This window comes from Sturnira hondurensis, unplaced genomic scaffold, assembly GCF_014824575.4.
Source record: "Sturnira hondurensis isolate 20B ecotype Veracruz unplaced genomic scaffold, ASM1482457v3 Scaffold0022707, whole genome shotgun sequence".
In the NCBI taxonomy this organism is placed as follows: domain Eukaryota; kingdom Metazoa; phylum Chordata; class Mammalia; order Chiroptera; family Phyllostomidae; genus Sturnira; species Sturnira hondurensis.
Genome location: NW_028095338.1, coordinates 529,109 through 552,986, shown reverse-complemented (window position 1 = coordinate 552,986; position 23,878 = coordinate 529,109). Strand labels below are relative to the sequence as shown.

At 40.2% G+C, this 23,878-nt stretch overlaps 2 protein-coding genes across 4 annotated transcripts in view; both read left to right on the top strand.

Annotated features, from left to right (window-relative positions):
- The first annotated feature begins 12,337 nt into the window (after positions 1 to 12,337).
- On the top strand, positions 12,338 to 14,579 carry H2AZ1 (H2A.Z variant histone 1). The gene is made up of 5 exons (XM_037036262.1): positions 12,338 to 12,474; positions 12,913 to 12,990; positions 13,271 to 13,384; positions 13,734 to 13,863; positions 14,141 to 14,579. Exons 1-5 carry the CDS (start codon positions 12,472 to 12,474, stop codon positions 14,200 to 14,202), a joined length of 387 nt encoding a protein of 128 aa, XP_036892157.1. The 5' UTR covers positions 12,338 to 12,471; the 3' UTR covers positions 14,203 to 14,579.
- A 1,095-nt stretch (positions 14,580 to 15,674) lies between these two features.
- DNAJB14 (DnaJ heat shock protein family (Hsp40) member B14) overlaps positions 15,675 to 23,878 on the top strand; it is a 55,065-nt gene continuing 46,861 nt past the window's right edge. The window contains exon 1 of one of the 3 annotated variants that reach the window (XM_037036240.1): positions 15,675 to 16,220. In XM_037036240.1, coding sequence (XP_036892135.1) covers positions 16,088 to 16,220 — 133 coding nt within the window. In that variant the 5' untranslated portion in view covers positions 15,675 to 16,087. The remainder of the gene's footprint in view (positions 16,221 to 23,878) is intronic. The other 2 variants (XM_037036239.1, XM_037036238.1) reach the window with 2 other exon arrangements.

Sequence of the window (23,878 nt, the reverse complement as noted above, 5' to 3'; positions counted from 1 at the left end):
TCAAAAGCTTCTTCACAGCAAAAGAAACTGCAAACAAAATAAAAAGGCAAACAACTGAATGGGAGAAGCTATTTGCAAACAACAGCTCTGCCAAGGGGGAAATATCCAAAATATAAAAATAACTCAAACAACTCAACACCAAACAAACAAACAATCCAATTTTAAAAAATGGGCAGAGGACCTGGACTGACACTTCTCCCAAGAAGACACAAATGGCCATTACATATATGAAAAGATGCTCAACTTCACTAGCTATTAGGGAAATTCAAATCAAAACTACAATGAGATACCACTTCACTCCTGACAGAATGGCTGTTATCACCATGACAAGTAATAAATGATGGAGAGTTTGTGGAGGAAAAGGAACCATCATTCACTGCTGGTGGGAATGTAAACAGGTACAGCAACTATGGAAAACAGTATGGAACCTCCTCAAAACATTAAAAATAGAGGAACCATGTGATCCAGCAACCCCTATTCTGGACATCTACCCCCCAAAATTGAAAACATTTATTGCAACAACATATGCACCCCTATATTCATTGTAGTATTACTCATGGTAACTAAGACATGGAAACAGCCAAAGTGTTCTTCACTAGCTGATTGGGTGAAGATGTGGTACATATATGCAATGGAATACTACTCACCCATAAAATGATGAAATACTGCCATTTGTGATGACATAGATGGACCTTGAAAATATCATGCTAAGTAAAATGTCAGACAGAAATAATTAAGAACCATATGATTTCACTCATACATGGGATATAAACTGAAAACAACAAATGAATAAACAAAAAAACCATGGACACAGACAACAGTATGGTGGTTACCAGGGGAAAGGGAGATGAGGGTAGGATAGTAAAGGATGAAGAGGGTGAAATATATGGTGATAGAAGATTTGACTTTGGGTGCTGAACATACAATGTAATACATAAGTGACGTATCCTAGAATAGTACACTTGAAACCTGTATAATCCTATTAACCAATGTCACACTAATAAACTTAATTTTAAAAAGATAAGTAACATTTTTATTTTTAATATATTTTATTTTATTTTATTTTTTAAAATATATTTTATTGATTATACCATTACAGTTGTTCTATTCCCCCCCTTCAATCCCTTCCACCCGCACCCTCCCTCCCCCACCATTCTGCCCCCCTTAGTTTATAACCACGTGTCTCAAGTTCTTTGGATTCTATATTTCCCCCACTATTCTCGCCCTCCCCCTATCTATTTTCTACCTACCATCTATGCTATTTTCTGTGCCTTCTCCCCCCTTCTCCCCCTCCCACCCCCCTGTCTCTAACCCTCCATGTGTTCTTCATTTCTATGGTTCCACTCCTGATCTAGCTGTCCTCTTGGTTTGCTTTTGTTTTAGGTGTGGTTGTTAATAGCTGTGTGTTTGCTGTCCTTTCACTGTTCATATTTTTCATCTTCTTTTTCTTAGATAAGTCCCTTTAGCATTTCATATAATAAGGGCTTGGTGATGATGAACTCCTTGAACTTGACCTTATCTGAGAAGCACTTTATCTGTCCTTCCATTCTAAATGAAAGTTTTGCTGGATAAAGCAATCTTGGCTGTAGGTCTTTGGATTTCATGACTTGGAATACTTCTTTCCAGCCCCTTCTTGCCTGTAAGGTCTCTTTTGAGAAATCCGCTGACAGTCTGATGGGTACTCCTTTGTAGGTGACTGTCCCCTTATCCCTTGCTGCTTCTAGGATTCTCTCCTTCATTTTGGTCTTGGCTAATGTAATTATGATGTGCCTTGGTGTGTTCCTTCTTGGGTCCAACTTCTTTGGGACTCTCTGAGCTTCCTGGATTTCCTGGAAGTCTATTTCCTTTGCCAGACTGGGGAAGTTCTCCTTTATTATTTGTTCAAATAAGTTTTCCACTCGTGGCTGTTTCTTTCCCCCTTCTGGTACCCCTATAATCCGGATGTTGGAACGTTTAAAGATGTCCTGGAGGTTCCTAAGCCTCTCCTCATTTTTTTGAATTCTCATTTCTTCATTCCTTTCTGGTGGGATGTTTTGTTCTTCCTTCTGGTCCATTCCATTGATTTGAGTCCCAGTTTCCTTTCCATCACTATTGGTTTCCTGTGCATCTCCCTTCATTTCAATTAGTTTAGCCTTCATATGTTCCTCTAATTTGTGACTATGTTCCTCTAATTTGTGACTATAATCTACCAGTTCTGTGAGCATCCTGATAAATAGTGTCCTGAATTGTGCTTCTGAGAGGCTGGCAATTTCTTGGTCGCTTAGAGTTATTGGCTCTGGGACTTTGAGTTCTTCTTGCGCCATCTTTCGGGTTGTTCGTGCCTGTTCCATAGCAGGATCAGAGCCCTAAAGTGTTCACTAGAACAGGGCAACTAAGTCGCTGGGTTGTGACGTTGTATGTGGGGGCGGGGTCAAAGAGGGACTATGGCGTCCTGTCCGCCGCCTGCCGCCACGGCCCTCACCGGTGCCGCAGTTGCTGCCGTCACCGGGCCCACGCGTTTCGTCCCACTGCTCGCGAGTGTGCCACCGCCGTCAGCCCTCGCCCCCTGGGGCCTGCGTGGTCTGTCTCACTGTGCGCGAATATGCGCCCGCGGTCTGCCCCGCACCCCAACTGGTTCCCGTCTGCCTGCGCGCCTGGGTCGGGGGCCCTGTCCTGCCCGACCCTGCTCGCTGCTGGCTCCGCCCCTCTTACCGTCCCCGTTGAACGGTTAGATGTAGTCGGACTTCCGTATAATTCAATTTTCTGTCCTTTGGTTGTGTCTTTGTTTCTCCAAACCTTTGTTTTATTCAAACTTGGTTGTGGGAGAAGGCACAGTGTTTCCACCTATGCCTCCATCTTGGCGGAAGTCCTATTTTTAATATATTTTATTGATTATGCTATCACAGTTGTCCCATTTTTTTCTTTTATTCCTGTACCCTGTACCCTCTCTCCCACCAGCATGCCCCCCAACCCCAGTTCATGTTCATGGATCATACATATAAGTTCTTTGGCTTCTCCATTTCTTATACTATTCTTAACCTCTTCTTGTTTATTTTGTACCTACCATTTATGCTTCTTAGTCCCTGTACCTTTTCCCTCATTCTCCCTTACCCTCTCCTTGTTGATAACACTCCATGCAATCTCCATTTCTATGATTCTGTTCCTGTTCCAGTTGTTTGCTTAGTTTGTTTTCGTTTTTGTTTTTAGGTTCTGTTGTTGATAGTTATGACTTTGTTGTCATTTTACTGTTTGTATTTTTTATCTTCTTTTTCTTAGATAAGTCCCTTTAATGTTTTATATAATAAGGGCTTGGTGATGATGAACTCCTTTAACTTGACCTCATCTGGGAAGCTCTTTATCTGCCCTTCCATACTAAATGAAAGCTTTGCTGGATAGAGCAATCTCGGATGTAGGTCCTTGCCTTTCATGACTTGGAATACTTCTTTCCAGCCTCTTCTTGCCTGCAAAGTTTCTTTTGAGAAATCAGCTGATAGTCTGATGGGAACTCCTTCGTAGGTAACCGTCTCCTTTTTGCTTGCTGCTTTGAAGATTCTCTCCTTGTGTTTAATCTTGACTAATGTAATTATAATGTGCCTTGGTGTGTTCCTCCTTGGGTCCAACTTCTTTGGGACTCTCTGAGCTTCCTGGACTTCCTAGAAGTCTATTTCCTTTATCAGATTGGGGAAGTTCTCCTTTATGATTTTTCAAATAAGTTTTCAATTTCTTACTCTTCCTTTTCCTCTTTCTGGCAACACCATGATTTGGATGTTGGAACATTTAAAGATATCCTGGAGGTTCCTAAGCCTCTCCTCATTGTTTTGAATCCTTGTTTCTTTATTCTGTTCTGTTGAATCTGTTGATTTATTCTTTCTGCTCCAAATCATTGATTTGAGTCTGTTTCCTTCCCTTCACTGTTGGTTCTCTGTATATTTTTCTTTATTCACTTTTCATAGCCTTCGCTCTTTCCTCTGTTTTTCAACTATACTAAACCACATCTGTGAGCATCCTGATTACCAGTGTTTTGAACTCTGTATCTAATAGGTAGGGTATGTCTTCGATGCTTAGTTCTGTTTTTTTGAGCTTTGATCTGTTCTTTCATTTGGGCCATGATTGTTTTGTCTGGGAGGGACTGTTACATTGCGAGGTATGGAGCCTTAGGTATTCACCAGGGCAGGGCAACATACCTCACATCCCTTGCTACACACAAGCAAATTGGGCCCTTCTGGTGCTGATTCCCAGGTGGATGGGTTTATGTACATTCTAGAACCCTATAGGCCTCTCTAATGAACTTTCCTGTGAGGCTGGGAGTTTCTCCTACTGTCACAATCCCCACAGGTTTTTTCAGTCAGAGGTGCTGAGGCTTTATTTCCCCAGGCTGGAACCCTGGATTATGTGGTCTGTCTCACTCCCTAGTTGTTCCTCCCAGTTTATCTGCATGCAAATGTGGGACCACCTGGGCCTCCAGCTGCTACCTTGCCCTGCCTTGCCTCATGTCCTCTCTGCCCCAGCTGCCTATCTCCACTCCTCCTACCAGTCTGGATGGATCTTTCTTCTTTAACTCCTTGGTTGTCAAACTTCCATACAGTTCAATTTTTCTGGCAGTTCTGGTTAGTTTTTGTTTTTAAATTTGTTGTTGCCCTTCTTTTGGTTGTGCAAGGAGGTAAAGTGTATCTACCTACCCCTTCATCTTGGCTGAAAGTCCTAGAAGCATTCTAAAAAGATGAGTAAAATTTTTTTAAAAAAATCAATGATGTTAGCCCTGGTGGTGTAGATGGATTGGTTGGAGCATCATCCCATCACTGAAAGGTCACAGGTTCCATTCCTGGTCAGGGCACAGACTTAGGTTGTGGGTTGATCCCATCAGGGAGTGTGTGGGAGGCAGCAAACAGATGTTTTTTCTCTCACAGCAATGTTTCTCTCTCTCTTCCTTCCCCTCTCTCTAAAATCAATAAATGTATCCTCAGGTGAGGTTTAAAAAAATCAGTGATATGAAACAAGTACTCCCACATTATTTTCATATACAATAACACTGATTTGTCAGACTTTTCCCTCTCCTTACAGATTTTATAAAATTCCTGAATTATCACTTAGTTTGGAGAAAAAGTAACTTGTTTCATTTTTTAGAATAAAGAGGAATACACTGTTCTAATTTTAAAACAGGGAATAAAAATCTAAACAAAGAGACGGAATGTAAATTTCCATATCCTGTGGTGAAATATGGTAAATGACTGAAAAGCTCTTGGACTGACCTATTAATGGAGGAAGAGATCCTCTCAGACTGTTTCCTGCTGAGATTCTGAGCTAGCAGAGACCTCTTACTGAGGAAATTAATGACTATTTTATGAAACATCAAGACACTAGAAGACAATGAAAACAGTATCTATCTAGAAAGAATGACATTGCATTGATGTCTTAAAAGTTGTTCAGTTAGAGAGTTTATATATTTCACTTAAGACAGAGAAAATCACAGGTGTGTATAGTTGTGGGGCCTATGACAAAGGCACTCATTAAATCCTCTTCTGAGATATTTTTAATTCACAAGTACAAAGCTATAGGAAGAGCATGAAGAACCTATATCTGTTCTTCGGATTCCTGAATGTCCCCTAAAAGTCTGTTTGTTCATCTTTTAAAATGAAGATAAGCCATGTTCATGCCTACTTAAGACAAGTTTAGTTTGAAAAGGGTCAAATTTCATGGAAAATTCATAAAGTGCCATATGAATGTAAAGTATCATTAGGAAATAGTTTTGAGCAATTGATCTTGCTTAATATCATGTCTCAAATATCCTAAACTTACTGACTCATGAAACATTATCTGATTACCATCTATCTACTCTTATGAGCAAAAGCACTGCTCTTTCATTCTCTGCCTGGGCCCTGACAATATTAAATATCAATAAGTCATTCTATAACAAACTAGAGAAACTGTTTATAGCAATTATAATTCCTACCAAGGAATTGGTAGGAATCTGAGATGACTCTCAGATTTGTTGTTGGCTGAGTAGGTTATTCTGTGCTAGCCAACAGTTCCAAAGTACCCCTTCCCTCCAACACATACGATACCACACACAAAATGAAAGTGGAAAATTCTAAGGTGGTGGAAAAGCCTTTAGATTCTTTTCTGAGCCATTTTTGAGCTATCAAGAAGACAGGGGATTCACAGTTATCTGTACAGGTTGTAACAATAGGGGTAGTAGTCACATCTTTTATGTGATTTTTGCCCTGGGGTTGATTTTGTGCAGGCGTGTGAGCATCTGTTGTATGGTTTTAGATTCTTATCTTTCTTGCGGTGCTTCCCTTTCCTCTTTAGGATGACTGTGGCACTTGGAATCCCTCTACTACTAAGAAAGCTCCACAGAGTTTCAAATTTACAGAATTTAGCCACCAGGTTTTTCTTAGTTATACTCTTATAATACTGGGCATAACAGATTTATGTAACAGTGAAGAGTGTTGATAAAATCAGATGTAGTCACAGAATCTATGGCAACATATCATCTTTGATAAACAGAAGACAATAGTAGAGATAAAAAATAGATTAAGATTCCTGACCCAGAGCTAGCAATACACATGTGGAACTGTTTTCAACATCACCTTTCAACATTACATCACCTTCATGTAATGTTAGAATTACATGAAGTTTTCTAGTTTGGTATGAAATCATTACATCTAGTGAGACACCACACTTTACTTCTCTGGGTCTTTTTCTTTACCTGCTCTTCAGCTTTCAGCTGTATTCACTCTTTTCCTTAGAATTCTTATCCATGGTGTTATTAAACAAGGAGGCCATTAGACTGAAGTGGTTCTAATGTTGTGGTGGCCTATGGAAGCAACCCAAAACTTAGGGTTACAAAATCAAAACCAAATTGATGACCAATGCCAAATAGCCAAGTAGGCTTTAAGCTTATAACCAATCAAATAATTTACTTGCTTTGCTTCCACAGCATCTTTATAAAACTTTCCTCCAGCTCCCATCAACAGTCCAAAACACTTCCAATTTGGTGTTGCCCAGTTGGATTAGTTTTTGCTCAAAGGAACTCTTAAAAATTTTAATATGCCTCAGTTTATTTTTTAATAATTCTGACATCATCACCTAATGTTTTTGTTAAAATTCTCCTTGTGATATATCTCTGAAATATTTTCCTTTTTTAAACTCCTGACCTTATTGCCAATGTAGCTACTGAAAATTTCACTTGGATTTCTTTAATGCCAACTGAAAGTGAATATATTATAACTTTCCTTTTTCTCTTTCTCCTGCCCCCAATCTATCCACACCTAACTACCCTATGGCTTTCCTATTTCTATAGATACTTTATACCATAGATCATGAACCTAAAATACCTGGCTCTTTTCTTTGATTCAGTCTTTCGCTTACCCATGTTCACCCCCTTTGCCTTCCTAAATGTCACACCCAGTCAGTTATTAAATATCAGTGATTCTTCGTTCAAGATGTTTTACATCATTCTCTTGGTTTTAGCTTTGCACTGGTTTCAGGCTTTATACCCAAATGACATACATCATTAGCAAACGAAAACCTTGCTACTTTTCACAGCTGGATGTTATCTGGGCTCCTTTCTCTAGCTCTGGTGCTGTAGGCTAGGGGGACCAGCCTGAGAGATTCCACACTTTTCAGGAGGAACCTCCCAGCCATTGAAATCCTTCTCGGGCACTTCAGCTTCTGCTCATGGGTGCCCAGCCAGCCCTCTTGTTTTCACACTTCCTACCAGTCACAATGTAGTGAAGTGGTTTCTTCTGTCTGTCCATGGTTATGAGGCTTCTCTCCAGCTGGTGTTCAATTGGTCATTCAGGATAATTTCTCTACAATTTAGCTGTAATTCCAGAACTATCCTGGTAGGAGGTTAGTGTAGCTTCCACTTACTCCTCTGACATGTTGGGTCTCTTTGGTTAATTTTTGTGTAGCCATTTCAACACTGAAGATGGAAGAAAATAAGCAACATTTTTGGCATATTATGCTTTATTATTCCGAGAAAGATAAAAATGCAGCTGATGTAAAAAAAAAGATTTGTGCAGTGTAGGGAGAAGGTTCTGTGAGTGATTGAACCTGTTAACAACGGTTTGTGAAGTTTGTGGAGATTTCTTGCTGGATGATGATCCATGGTTGGGGAGACCAGTTGAAATTGATAGCAATCAAATGGAGATATTGAGAACAATCAACATTATACCACACAGGAGACAGCCAATATACTCAAAACATCCAAATCAAGTGTGGAAAATAATTTACACCAGCTTATTTATGTTAATTGCTTTATGTTTGGGTTTCATGTAAGTTAAAGCAAAAAAATCCTTCCTGACTGTATTTTTGCATTCAATTCTCTACTTAAATGTAATGAAAACATTTTGTTTTTAAAACAAATTGTGACAGCAATGAAAAATGGATACTTTATTTTTTGGATACTTTAATATAATGTAGAATGTAACAGATTGTGGAGCAAGCAAAATGAACTACCTCCAACCACACCGAAGGCTGGTCTTCATCCAAAGAAGGTAATGTGGTGTATATGGTGGGATTGGAAGGGAGTTCTCTATTATGAGCTTTTTCCAGAATACCAAAATACTAATTTCAACAAGCACTGTTCCCAATTACACCAAATGAAAGCAGCACTTGACAAAAAGCAACCAAAATTAGTCAACAGAAAATGCATAATCTTCCATCAGGAAGAAACATAAGACTGCATGTTTCTTTGATGACCAACCAAAAAAAAAAAAAAACTGTTACAGCTTGGCTGGGAAGTTCTGATTCATCTGACATATTCACCAGACATTGCACCTTTGGATTTCCTTTTATTTCAGTCTTTACAAAATTCTCTTAATGGGAAAAAATTCAATTCCCTGGAAGACTGCAGAAGTCACCTGGAACAGTTCTTTGCTCAAAAAAATTACAAAGTTTCGGAAAGATGGAGTTATGAGATTGCCTGCAAGATGACAGAAGGTCGTGGAACAAGACAGTGAATCTGTTGTTCAATAAAGTTATTGGTAAAAATAAAAAACATGTCTTTTATTTTTACTTAAAAATTGAACAAATATTTTGGCCAACCTAATATTTAGGGTATTGACTTACTGTGATGGTTAAAATTGGGTTCCATTGCAAGTGACAGTTGCAACGGAACCCAATTGCAAGTGACAGTTGCAATGGAACCCCCAAGTGACTGAAACAAAATAGATGTAATCATTCAGAGACAGCTAGAGTAGGCTTGATACTCTACAGTATCAAAGACCTTGATCCTTCTGTCATTATTCCTTTATGGATGCCTATATTCCCAATGTCATTTCATGGCCCAAAATGGCTTTCCAACTCTGTCTTCATTCCAGTTGGTAAGTACCTACCACTGCTGCTCACACCCTTTGGCCAAAACATATCTCCATGGCCAAGTGTACTTGGTCATCCTGATGACCAAGTATCCCACTACAAATTGGAAGTTTAATTACTGAGGGAGATGGAAAAATAGAAATAGGGTTATAACCAGGAATCTCTCACACAACTACCTTCTAGCAGCTATTTCCTTACACCAACCTGCCATTCTAGACAAACTCTCCCGTTGTTCATTTAAACATAAACTCTCCAAAGCACTCCAACCCACAGTTGTCCTTGCCCTTTAAACTAGAGGAACAGTCAACTTGGCAGTCAATTGGGTACTTATAACAGCCCTTATTAATGTGGCCTTAATGATTAAAGCATTGTTTAAATTTTTCTTTGTCTAATGCTCTCAGCTAGTCAGTATAACAGTATAAAACATCAATTATGTACAGTACATAATACTTGATAATGTTTTATGTATTGAACACACATTTTATTGTTATTTTGTAGTGTACTCTTTTTACTCATTAAAAAAAGTCTGCTGTCAAACTATTGTCATGTTACACCCACAGCAGCCTTATACATATCATGTTTAATGCCACCTCTTAATCACAACATTTTCCCTAGTGCTTGATTTACTCTCCTGTTTTTTAGTTACAGTAACATGCTGTACAGGCTTGTAGCTTAGGAGCAATAGTCTACACCACATAGCCTACCAATGTAGCAGGCTATACTCTCCAGATTTGTGCAAGTGCACTTTATGTTTGCAAAATGATGAACTCCCCAACGATGCATTTCTTAGAACACATCCTTGTAGTTAAGCAACATATGACTGTATTAAGTTATATGGTTATATACTTAACCAAATTAATTTGGTATGACACTGAACAATAAGAATTACATAGCTCCGGCTCTATACATGTGCTAACATAAACACAAGTGCAGGAAAGATAAGCCAAGAATATTACCATATTTTCCCCATACCTTTACAGTGAAGCAAAGAGAATAAGAAATCTTATTCATACAACTGCTGTGAAAAGTCAAGAAACTGAAAGTCCTGTTCTTCAAAGGAGGAGGAAAATTATTGAATGTATTAAATCAATTTTGGATTTTATTTTGTATGTTGAATGACCTGGTTATGTTTACTTTGGGCAGGTTTCAGGCTACTTTCATGGTGGAGGAAGACAATGTAGTATATCCCCCCCAAAAAAGATTTATGAATCAGATACTTTATTTTAATCTCTTCCCAGTATCCAATAAAGAAGATAACAGTAATTTTCATTGAGTGATTAATTTGTGACAAATGCATGCTGGAGTGTACAATGAATACCTCTTCTTTAATCTTTCAACAACCACATGAAAATAGGTATTCCTATACTTTTTTCACAGAAGAGGAACTCAAAGCTCCAAAAGGTTATTAAGATAACAATGGAAAGGAAGCAGAGCAGAATTTACACCTACCAGCTCCTGAGCTCATTCTCTCACCCACTATTCAGGGAGAAAACTGATTTTCTTTAGTTGAACCTCATAGTAAATATATATATTCTCTTAACTGGAAAAGGTATTAAAGCTGGCTTGTGAGTTATATATCAGGAAGCCACAGTGGAGCTCAGGTTAACTATTGCATTAGGTTTCATTGCTTTTTATTGTCATTACATCAGTTCAGTGGGGGAAGTGATTAACTCTTACTATTGACGACATCGTAAGAATTCCTCAGTTCCAAGAAGAAATAAGAAGCCTGTGTCAAAATTATTGGGAATCTCTTTTCTAGAATTTAGAAAATAAATATTAAATTCCTTGAAATAGGGGTTTTCTCATTTAATAAAATCTTTCTAATTGAAACCGAATCCAAAGTACACCCAAAAATGTCATCACATCGTAAATATTAAGTGTACTAAACTAATAAACACTACAAATATGAAAGATTTAGATCACTACTCCAAGCAGCTAGAGATGTACACAGGTGTTCGTTGGAAGACTAAATAACTGGCATTATGCTAGTACTGTATGTACAACACTAATTTTTAAGCCCACTATTTGCAATTGATTACCTGGACCATCTGTAACTGCCTGTGAATCACGTTAGGAGTTACCAAACCACACGTTAACAAGTCATTTGTCATGTAGCAAAATGTTTAGTATAGAAAAAAGGTCACATAATAGCTTCAAGGTATCACTAAATCAACTTTAAACACCAGGGTATGGGTGCAACACACTGATGGGTAGTCTCCAGGAAAACCTACTTTACGATTTGATTAAAGAAAACAGTAACGCCTCACCCCAAGACTTCTGTGCGAAGACCAAAAGGTCTTTTGTGTCCGGCGAGGTGACTTTGCTACGCTGTTTGTTCCCACGTAATTGTCCCATCGGGAGTTTCAAAAGTAGTGAAGAGGTAGAAGACACCGCTGAAAAGAAAGTGGGGGCACACGGTCCTGATCCGACCGTGGCAACTCGCCTAGGGTGTAGTAACACAAAACCTCTACGGAGGAGTAGATCGGAATCCTCTCACAAGACGCATTCGCGCCACCTGTCAAATCCAAGGGATAAATAGCAGGGCGAGGAGGAGGGTGCTCGGGAAGAAGGTTGTATGAAGCGGGTCTCTGCCTGTTATGCGAGGAGGTGTGTACGTGGGGGTGGGGGGGAACAGGAAGAAGGGAGAGCTAGACCCGGAGGCGACTTCACGTGGTCACTGGAACCGGGCTAGGAGATCAGGGGGCGCTACTGCATGCTCCTCCCCAAACTCTCTCAGCTCCTCCTCCCAGACACGTGACCACTAGCAGAGGGTGTCCTCGTTCCCGCAGTGTAGCTCGCTCAGTTCCTTTCCTCCCGCCGCGGTGCCCTTCTTCTCTCCGGTTCCTATCCCTCCACCCTCTCCCTCCTCCCCCCACCTCACGTCCCAATAGCGGTTCGAGCTACGTAGCGCCCGCCCCTCCGCCTGTTTCTGCGTTTGCTCATTGGCTGAAGCCCCAGGGACGCGTCCCCAGGGCGGGTGACAGCCATTGGTGGGATGAGCAATCCGAGTTCCCGGATGAGGGAACATTCTGCAGTATAAAGGGAGCGGGGAAGGCGGGAGACAGCGCAGTTTGAATCGCGGTGCGACGGAGTAGGCGGTGGGATCTCGCTGGGTGTCTGACTAGTCCTTTCTCTGCCTTGCTTGTTTGAGCTTCAGCAGAATTCGAAATGGTAAACTTCTCAGAGGCTCTTGAAGGCTCCGCGGTTTTGCCTGCAGAGAAAAACCCGTTACACGCGGAGATAAGGGTGAACTGGCGACGGTTGGGAACGCGCGGAGATAGGATTTGGAAGAGCGGGGGGAGGTGATTTGTCTTTGGCGAGCGCAGCCGTCTCCGATCTCGCAGCAGGCGGCGACGGTTGGGTGGCGCGCGCAGTGCCGCTGGGGGCCAGCGGGCGGCCAACGGGCGGACGGGGGCGCGCGGCCGCGACGGGCGCGCAGCGGGGGGCGTGCAGGCGGGGTTGCCCTTGCGGCGCGCGGCGGGCCGGAGACCCCGGCAGAGCACGGGGGCGCGCTCGCGCCCGGCCGCGCCGCGGTGGGGGAGGGGCGCGCCGCCCTGGTAATCTTATATTCTCCGTTCCTTCTTCCTCGCTGGCGTGTGCGCGCCGTAGGCTGGCGGTAAGGCTGGGAAAGACTCCGGAAAGGCCAAGACAAAGGCGGTTTCCCGCTCGCAGAGAGCCGGTTTGCAGGTCAGTGGTGGTTCGGTACAGCTGGGAATCGTGACGTTTTTCTTTTCTCCTCCTCTCTTGTTTATCATCGCTCTAAATGGGCGTTTCGTCTTTGCGTGGGTGATGCGGTGTCGCGACTTGTTTTGCTCACACGATAAATATCGGGGAGGGGGGAAGATCACGTGTGTCGATACGGGTGAGCTTTGCTGCACTAGTATCCTTGCTCCTTACTTTGGCTTGCGTATAATTTTTATCATCTTTGATTCATATTTTTGTTCATTTGTTTGTGCTTTAAATTAAGTTTCCGGTGGGCCGTATTCATCGGCACCTGAAATCTAGGACGACCAGTCATGGACGTGTGGGCGCGACTGCTGCTGTGTACAGCGCAGCCATTCTGGAGTATCTCACCGCAGAGGTAAATGGGTGTACGCCTATAATCTGAAAAGGTTTGAGGGGGGGCGGGTGTAGGTGGTGAGAGGGAAGGAGGAAAGTGATGCAAGAAAACTCCCAGGCCCTAAACGCGGCGAGAAGGCTCTGGGAACGCTAGAGGGAGCTGGTGATTATTTAAGGGATCATACTGAGCTTGAGCTGCTCTTGGAAATAAAATTGCGTGCCCCCTTTATAGTTTATGCTATCTTGACAATCAGGTAGTGGAGGCGGAAGGGAGACAGTTGGTAGATTTACTTTAAAGAAGGTTCGGTTCTTTGGATCTTGGCCTAAACAAGAGTTGGAAAGAGACTGATGGGTTAGCCTCTGCCTTCTAGGTACTTGAATTGGCAGGAAATGCATCAAAAGACTTAAAGGTAAAGCGCATTACCCCTCGTCATTTGCAACTTGCTATTCGTGGAGATGAAGAATTGGACTCTCTCATCAAGGCTACAATCGCTGGTGGTGGTATGTAAATACTAAAATTTTACTTTAAATTTCCTTAGAGAAAATAGTTGTTTGCTTTTAAAAAAATTACCATTAGTAGTTTTTAATCCAAAAGAGGGCACTTGAGTATATGTTTCACTGACATACAGTATGATTACATCATAACATGATTTATGGGGTAATTCTTTATTTCACATTTAAAGACGTCTTCCAAAGTGAACAGTAAACTGTCCTGGGTTAAATAGAATGTATTATAAAATTTGTACTTAAAAAGTAAAGTTTATCTCTGTTCTTCTAGGTGTCATTCCACACATCCACAAATCTCTGATTGGGAAGAAAGGACAACAGAAGACTGTCTAAAGAATGCCGGGATTTCTTATTATCTCAGGACTCTAAATACTCTAACAGCTGTCCAGTGTTGGTGATTCCAGTGGACTGTATCTCTGTGAAAAACACAATTTTGCCTTTTTGTAATTCTATTTGAGCAAGTTGGAAGTTTAATTAGCATTCCAACCAACCAAATTTCTGCATTCGAGTCTTAACCATATTTAAGTGTTACTGTGGCTTCAAAGAAGCTATTGATTCTGAAGTAGTGGGTTTTGATTGAGTTGACTGTTTTTAAAAAACTGTTTGGATTTTAATTGTGATGCAGAAGTTATAGTAACAAACATTTGGTTTTGTACAGACATTATTTCCACTTCGGTGGATAAGCTCAATAAAGGTCATATCCCAAACTAGTTGTGTTTTAAATTTGCTTGATTGTAATAGAAACATCTTTCTTTTGAATAGGCACCATCCAGCAATAATAAATTAAGCACATTCTCGAGAAATTCAACTTAATTCTCTAGATCAATAGGTGGCCCAACTGTAATTTTTTAGTATTATGTTATTAGCTACTAATTAAACTTTGGCAGGAACTGGAAATGGGGCAAGTTTTTAGGCTAGTTGCCATCTCAGTTTGCATCTTGGTCAAAGTTTCTGTGTGTGACAGCACTGCACTGGTAGAGGACTGCAGTGGCGGACTTGGGGAGGGCAGGTAGACGAGTCCTGTATCTACCACCTCCCCGGACAGAACTTTCACTTTAGACTTAAGGTAATAGTGTTTTTTTGTTTTGTTAGCTAAACACAGTTTTGAAGTTTCTGAATTAAATTAATACCCATTTACATCTTGGTGGGATATTACATTTCATAGAAGAGATTCAGGATTTCTTTTTGGAAGCCCTTGAGCTTTGGTATTTCCAAAAGGCTAACAAATGCATAAGTGAACATTGTAAACAATGGTTATTTTGTGACTAGGTTGAGGGGATTATCTTTACATTTGTTTTCTGGCAAATTGTCTTAATTTTTAATAATTTGGATAGCATTCCCAAGCAGTAAGTACCGCCCCCCCTAGCCCCCAACATTTTACAGTGGCAATGTCATGAAAATGGGATTGAGAAAGAAAAATCAAGTAGTTTACCTCTGATGGCAATGAATTCCCAAAAAGCTGGTTCCTGCCTTGTTTTGGTCATAAAGATTGGGGTTAAGGCCAGAATAATTGCAGATGATCTGCTTTGAGCCTCACTGGTATGAAACAATTGATGAATCTGGGTCAGGAAAATGGTGTATAGCTTTAAAAAGCCCTCTAGAGTTCGGGTCTAACCATGCTCTACTGTGTTCTTCAACACCTGTGCCGAAGCTCTACCTTAGGAGTGACAGCGAGGTCTTCTGACCAAATCCTCCCCAGGCTACGGTCGCTTGGAGGCGGGGTCTCCGGTATCAGGGAATTTTCCTGAAAACCGGCCTCCCTACCTCCCAACTGTCGCTCCGGCCGCCGGGAAGGCGGGCTGCGCGAGGCTGTCAGGGGTTACGGCGCTGCCAATGAGGGCGACAGTCCCAGCCTTGGCGGGACTTCCCCCGGCGCGCCGGGCTGATGTCCTCCGCCCGCCCGTCCCCTCGGGGGAACCTTTGAACCTTTTGGCGCCGCGCTGAGACCGCAGAGTGGGATCGTACCCCGGGGTTTGGGGGCCTGGAGATGCGGCTCGCTCCCTAGCGGCCCACGGTAGGGGCGGGGCGTGAGGGGGCGGAGCCTCGAGCCCGCCAGTCAGCCCGGGCCTCCGCCGCCTGGATCTCTACGCTCCGCCTGCTCGTCTCCGCACGCCCCAACCCCGGCGAGCCTCGCCTCCTCGGCGGCGGCGGCGGCGGCGGCTTCCGCCCCCTGGTAGCAGAGCTCCCGGAGGAAACGGAAGAAGGCGCAAGCCAAGCCATGGAGGGGAACCGGGATGAGGCAGAGAAATGTGTCGAGATCGCCAGGGAGGCCCTGAACGCCGGTGACCGCGAGAAGGCCCAGCGCTTCCTGCAGAAGGCCGAGAAGCTCTACCCACTGCCCTCGGCCCGCGGTGAGGCCCTCGGCGTCCCTTCCCTACCTACCCCGTCCCTCGACCGCCGCGCAGCCCTCTCTCCCCACCCCCACATCGCCCGTTCGGGAGACGGCAGCACCCTGAATCAAGCCGACCCCTCTGCGTGATACTTCTTGGCCCGGTGGGCTTGGAATTGACCGCCCGAGACTCCCTATGCACCAGCCTGCCCTGCCAGATGCCGGCTCTCAGCTGACAGGCGAGGGTTGTGCCTTCCCTCGGTGCTCCGTTTTCGGAGACTGTCCATTGAAGATTTGTCCGGTCCCGTCTTAGCCTTACTTGAATGGGCTTTATAACTGGGTGTTCCGTTGTGCGGCCCTCTCTCTCCCCATCCTCACCCCCAAATAAGGCCTAGGTTCCTAATGAAGTGAAAGGAACTGGGAACTCTAGTCGAGAATGTACAGGTCTTAGATCCCACCGTCTCTGGCTACAGAACATTGTTCCCAAAGCAAACATTGTGTAATACCTTAGATGATGTTGTTTTTACCTGGGAGGGAGTTCATTTAGCAAAGGGAGTACAAATTTGGCAAGAATGATAATGATACGCTAAACAGTATCTGAGTTGATAACACCATAGTTATCGACAGATGAGGCAGATCTCTAAGGAACAGTCCTGGACATCTTATGGTTGAATTCATTCTGTTCATGTCCTACCTAGGCTTTCAAGTCATGCTCTCTAGACTTTAAAGTAATTATAATGGCCAACATTTATTGAGCACTTAGAGTGCCAGACCATGTTCCTAGTGTTTTATATGAATTACTTCATTTACTCCTCAGAAAAATCCTGTGTAGAGGTACAGAATTCATTTGAATAAGTTAGTCATATGGAAACAGACTGTCTTTTGGATGGGTGGAGGGATGGACGGATGGATGGATTGGATGAATAAAAATATGTTAATACAAGGCTACACAGTAATTAGGTAGCCAAGTCAGAGCAGTACTTGAGCTTTCCTGCTCCGAAAGGCCTTTAACCATTATACTGCCTTGCCAATAGGGTACTGGTGTACTGGAGATTCAAGGTATTTCCAGGTTAAGAAAAAAATTATTGATAAGAATATGGGGTTACCTGTTTTATTTCATTGTTTTTTTAAATTTGTTTCTACATTGTTGAAACTCTTGGGTTCTTTTGTTTGCTTCTATCCCTTCATTACATCACTTTTGAATACTATGCCAGAGAGGAAAGGAAAGGGAAGTGAAAGAAAAGAGTTAATAATTTTTTAAACTGTGACAGAAAACTCTTGAAGTTTACTAGTTTAACCATTTTTCATTGTGCAGTTTAGTAATGTTAACTATTTTCACATTGTTGTGCAACAGATCTCCAGAATTTTTGATCTTACAGAACTGAAACTCGGTACCAAGTTAAACAACGTCCCATTTTCTCTAACCACCAGCCCTTAGCAATCACCATTTTACTTTCTCTTAAAGTTTGACCACTTAGAAACCTTACCTTAGTGGGATTATATACAGCAGTTTCTCACCTAACATAGTCTATAGTTTATGCAACTTTAGGCAAAATGACACATAATGAAGCCAAATATGCTGTAGGCTAGTTAATGTAAACAAAAATGTGGCCTCTCATCAACCTTACAACAAAATGAGGTTGAATGAAGCAGTGGTATTCAGGGACCTGTCTTTTTCACCTGGCTTATTTCATTTGGCATGATGTCCTTGAAGTACACCTGTGCTGTGGCATGTAGGATTTCCTTTTTTAAAGCTGCACAATATTCCATTGCATTTATATACCACATTTTCATTATCCATTCATCCATCAGTAGACATGTAGATTGTTTTTATATTTTGGCTATTGTGATGAATGCTGCTATGAATATGGGTATGTAAATATCTCTGTGATTCTGCATTCAATTCTTTTGGATATATACATATATGTATGTGTATATACATACACACATATATATATACATATACATACACATATATGCAGAATTGGAATTGCTGGATTATATTGACAGTACTATTTTTACTTTTTGGGAAAACTACTATACTTGTTTCCATTACAGTTCTACCATTTTACTACCAACAGTGTGTCAGAGTTCCATTTTTCTCCACCTCTTCACAAACACTTATTATTTTCTCTTTGCTTGGTTTTATTGTTGTTGTTTGGGTTTTGATTTTTTTTTGATAATAGTCATCCTGACAAGTGTAAAGTGATATCTCATTGTTGCTTTTTTTTAAATTTGCTTCTTGTCTATTCGTATATCATCTTTGGAGAAATGTCTGTTCAAGTCCTTTGCCCATTTTTTAAATTGGATTATAAAAAAACAAAAGTTGTAGGAGTTTTTCATATATTCTGGATATTAACCCCTTATTAGGTAGGTGGTTTGGAATTTTTCTCCCATTCTGTAGGGGCGGGGTGGTGGTGGTGATGTGAAGTGAGTGGAAAAAGGAGACAACTGTACTTGAACAACAATAAAACAGAAAAAATAAAAAAAACTATGAATTATTATAACCATATTATTAACCTACCAACCCATTCTGTAGGTTGTTTCATTCTGTTGTGTGCTTTGATGCATAGAAGTTTTTAAGTTTGACTAAGATGTTATTTATCTATTTTTTGCTTTTATTGCCTGTGTTTTTGGTGTTTCATCTAAGAAAATTGGTGCCCATAGTTAAAATTTTTTGAATCTCCCTACTGTATGAATACATGAGTTCACTCAGTCACTAGTCCTAGATGGACAGTTTGAACATTAAGCAAGTAGCCACTTGAGGCAGAATACCATGGCCTTGAAAACTACCTCCTCCACCTACTAATTTATAACCTATATTTGGGCAAATTAGAGAACCTCTCAAACCTTTCGATCTTGCATCTGCAAAATGGGACAATAGTGTACTGATTTCATAAGGCTTTTGTGAGGATTAAATGAGTTAATACACGGAAAGAATTCACAGTAATTACTCAGTTTGGTGTCATTTTTATTTTACAAGTGCGAGGCTCAATATTTAAGCTCGTAGTCTGGCAGTCTGTCATACAAACAACTTGAATCAGTATACTCAAAGGATACGTTAAGAAATTAAAGCACAACACAATTGTTGCTCTAAAGACATGAACATGGGAAAAATGAAGCAATATGAAGGGAAAGTAGTACAGTGTATTATAAGGCAGCAGAATGTGATTGCCAAATAAAGTGATGACGTACAGTTGTGCTGTAGTCTGAAAACCGTAGTTCAGATGCCGACTTTGCCTCTGACAGCTTTGTAACCAAAGACAAGTTACTTAGCTTCTCTAAGCTTTGTTTAGTTATGTGTAAAATGCAAATTACATCACAGAATTGATGTAAGCATTAGCTGAAACAAAGTTAGGGACAAACATTTAGCAAAGTATATTTTATATTTTTTCAGATATTTATTGGAATAATGTAAGAATTCAAAGGAGGGAAAAGTCTGGAATATTTTTGTAAGCTCCTGGTGAAATGTTTAGTGTATAATGAAATTGAAGCTATTGGTTAAAATGAAATTTTACATGTTTATTTCTAAATTTCACCTATTCTAGACTACTGTCAAACTCTTATAACTCAGTTTTGAATGGATGTGTTTTCATACTAAGATAGGCAAAAGAAAACATTGCATTTTAGTCTTCCTATTCTTATACATATAGTCAGTGGAAGGATTGGAAGTTAAATTCCAGAATTTTTGTCTGCTTTACATTTTATCTTGCCAGGTGAAAAGTCTGATTAATTGAACACTTTTAAATATTGGCAAGAGTTTTCCTTGTGGAAAACTGAGTTTTCCTAAAAACTCAGATCTTCACATGAATCTAACATATTACTTCTTTTGTGTGCTTAGTTGAGAATATTATTTTACAGTTTAGTTATTGCAGTGAACTAAGTGAATTGAATTTTACAGCTTTCAAATATTTTCATACTATGAGTTTAGTTTATGTTTGAAAGCATTGATATACATGAGTAGCTACTACTGAAGAAATATAAATATTCTAGAGAAATAATGTCAGCAGGCTGAAATGAAATGACATTTTAGTTTCTTCAACTATGTTTATTGAATTATTGATATATTTTAGACTCACATAAGGATACCATGACACTGTTTCAGTGCTTTATGTTGCTATTTTAATACTTTAGTGTTTCATACTAATTGGGGGACCAGTCTGGAATATAATTTTTTTCAGAGAAAAGCATTTTGATTGTTCAGGAATTTCATAGTAATTTGACCAATTGGAGGCTTTCAGCTTCAAGGCCATCCCCTGTCTGCTTTAATGAATGGATAGCCTGTGTATAATTTGTAGCATCTATGTGCATAATAGCAGTTAGTCTTATTTTTATTTTTTCTTTCATGTGAGAAATGTGTGTGTACATTTTTCTTTTTTTGCTATATTATTTTAAAATTCAAATCTAATAAAAAATTCAACTTTCTATCCACTTTTGTCTCACTTAAAATGGTTAAAGTTTTTGAACTGTCATTACACATCTGAAGTATTATCCAACCTATTCCTTTTAGACAATTTTTTTCTATTTCTGACTTAATTAAAATTTAGTGACAAATACAAATTATACATTCAGGACAATTATTTTGCTAGTATGAAGTGTTATAAAATGATTTCAACTAATAACCAAATGATTTCAGCTATTATAGTTGAAGAAAAATACTGAAATTTGGTTTTGAACCTTAATTTAGTGGTTGTGCAGTCTTGCATATATAATTATCTTTCTGAGCCTCAATTTTCTCTGCTGTACATTGGGAAGCTAGTTATTGAACAAATATTTACTGAATGCACACATTTTTGAGCCATTTGGTTCTGGGAACTAAGGAGTCAGTGAACAATAAGACAACATCATTGTCCTCTTGGAACTTACATTTTAGAGGAATGAAATATAAAGTTTCTGCTGGACATAGTAATGGCTCAGTTCAAGTGCCCTAAGAATGTTGTGTGTAATTACTATGGCAAAAGTATTTCGTTAGGGCCTTGGAGTTAACAGTATAATATTTATCTCTTTTCTGTCATTTTTTTAGTTACCTGTTTGAGCACAAAATAATTGCTTTAAGTTAGCATTAATCTCCATTTGTATTAAACTACTCATTTCACGCTTACTTAATATGTTAGTTCTCCCTGCCTTGCTGCTATCATTCTTCATATTGTCTGTGCATATAGATATCCCTCTCTTAGATTAAAAACTCCCTTGCCATTAGGGACCGTTTTAATTTCAGCCGTCCTGTTAGTCTCATGTTGCCTAAGTGTTTTGCATATACTTGTGGCATCTATAAGCCTGGATTTTCCAGAAAAATACCTGTTTATATAATTTTATTCCCTTCAGTTAAGATGAATTGTTAAACAAAGAAGGATTTATAACTGTAAGGCTTTTCATGCTGATTTTTTTTAAATGAAGCTTTCCTATAATCTGACAAGTGTACAACTGTGTATGTAATACAGGGTCCAGCAGAAGTAACGCCTACTTGAATGTGGTTGGTAGGTTAATAATATGGTTATAATAATTTATAGTTTTATTTTTTATTTTTTCTGTTTTATTGTTGTTCAAGTACAGTTGTCTCCTTTTTCCACCCACTTCACACCACCACCACCACCACCACCCCCTCCCGCCATCCCCACCTTCCTTCCTTGAACATACCCCTCTGTGGTTTTGTCCATGTGTCCTTTATAGTTGTTCCTGAAAACCCTTTAACCTTTCCCCTTCCTCCCCCCCTCCATTGTCCCCTCCCATCTCCCCTCTGGTTACTATTCATTTGATTGTAATTTCAATGTCTCTGGTTATATTTTCCTTGTTTGTTTGTATTATAGATTAGGTTCCACTTAAAGACGAGGTCATATGGTATTTGCCTTTCACTGCCTGGCCTGTTTCACTTAGCATAATGCTCTCCAGTTCCATCCATGCTGGCACAAAGGGTAGGACTAAAGGGACTAAAGAAAGCAAGTNGAACATACCCCTCTTTGGTTTTGTCCATGTGTCCTTTTTAGTTGTTCCTGAAAACCCTTTAACCTTTCCCCTTCCTCCCCCCTCCATTGTCCCCTCCCATCTCCCCTCTGGTTACTATTCATTTGATTGTAATTTCAATGTCTCTGGTTATATTTTCCTTGTTTGTTTGTATTATAGATTAGGTTCCACTTAAAGACGAGGTCATATGGTATTTGCCTTTCACTGCCTGGCCTGTTTCACTTAGCATAATGCTCTCCAGTTCCATCCATGCTGGCACAAAGGGTAGGACTAAAGGGACTAAAGAGAGCAAGTCCTCCTTTCTTTCTGTTGCGTAGTATTCCATCATGTAAATGTACAGTAGTTTTTTGATCCATTCATTTACGGATGGGCACTTAGGTTGCTTCTACCTCTTGGCTATTATAAATTGTGCTGCTATGAACATTGGGGTGCATAGGTTCTTTTGGATTGGTGTTTCAGGGTTCTTAGGATATAGTCCTAGCAGTGGAATTGCTGGGCCAAAAGGCAGTTTCATTTTTACTTTTCTGAGGAAATTCTGTACTGTTTTACATAGTGGCTGCACCAGTCTGCAATTCCACCAGCAGTGCACTAGGTTTCCCTTTTATCCACATTTGTTTCAACACTTGTTTGTTGCTTTGTTTATGATGGCCATTCTGACCAGTGTAAAGTGGTATCTCATTGTGGTATTAATTTGCATCTCTGTGATGGCTAACTGTATTGAACATCTTTTAATATGTCTCTGGACGTTATGTATGTCCTCCTTGGAGAAACGTCTGTTCAAGTCCTTTGCCCAGTTTTTAATCGAGTTTTTTGTCTTCCTGGAGTGGAGTTGTGTGAGTTCTTTGTATATTTTGGAGATCGGACCCTTGTCTGAGGGGTCATTGGCAAATATGTTTTCCCTTATAGCTGGTTCTCTTTTCACTTTACTACTGTTTTCTCTAGCTGTGCAGAAGCTTTTCATTTTGATGCGATCCCATTTGTTTATTCTTTCTTTTATGCCCCTTGCTGTAGGGGACATAGCAGTGAAAATATTGCTGTATGGAATATCTGAGATTTTCCTGACTGTGTTGTCCTGCAGGACTTTTATGGTGTCAGGACTTATATTTAAGTCTTTTATCCACCTTGAATTTATTTTTGTGTGTGGTGTAAGTTGATGGTCGAGTTTCATTTTTTTGCATGTAGCTGACCAGATATCCTGACACCATTTGTTGAAGAGGCTATTTTTACTACATTTTATGCTTCTGCCTTCTTTGTTAAATATTAATTGACCATTGAACTTTGGTTTATTTCTGGGCTCTCTATTCTGTTCCATTCATCTATGTGTCTGTTCTATGCCAATACTGGACTGTTTTGATTACAGTGGGCTTGTAATACAGTTTGATGTCAGGTATGATGATCTCTCCTACTTTGTTCTTTTTTCTCAAAATTGCTGCAGCTATTCAGGGTTGTTTATGGTTCCACACAAATTTTTGAAATGTTTGTTCTATATCTGTGAAATATGTCACTGGTATTTTAATAGGGATTGCATGGCATCTATAGATTGCTTTGGGTAGTATGGACATTTTGATGATGTTGATTCTTCCAATCCATGAACATGGTATATACTTCCATTTGTTTTTGTCTTCCTTAATTTCTTTCTTCAGTGTTGTGTAGTTTTCTGACTACAAATCTTTTACCTCCTTTGTTAGGTTTATTCCTAGGTACTTTATTTTTCTTGTT

What these genes read in the sequence shown, in the direction of transcription:
- H2AZ1 (XM_037036262.1), top strand. An exon ending in CGCAGAGAGCCGGTTTGCAG is followed by an intron (nt 12,991 to 13,270) that starts GTCAGTGGTGGT and finishes CTTTAAATTAAG; the next exon opens with TTTCCGGTGGGCCGTATTCA. An exon ending in TGGAGTATCTCACCGCAGAG is followed by an intron (nt 13,385 to 13,733) that starts GTAAATGGGTGT and finishes TCTGCCTTCTAG; the next exon opens with GTACTTGAATTGGCAGGAAA.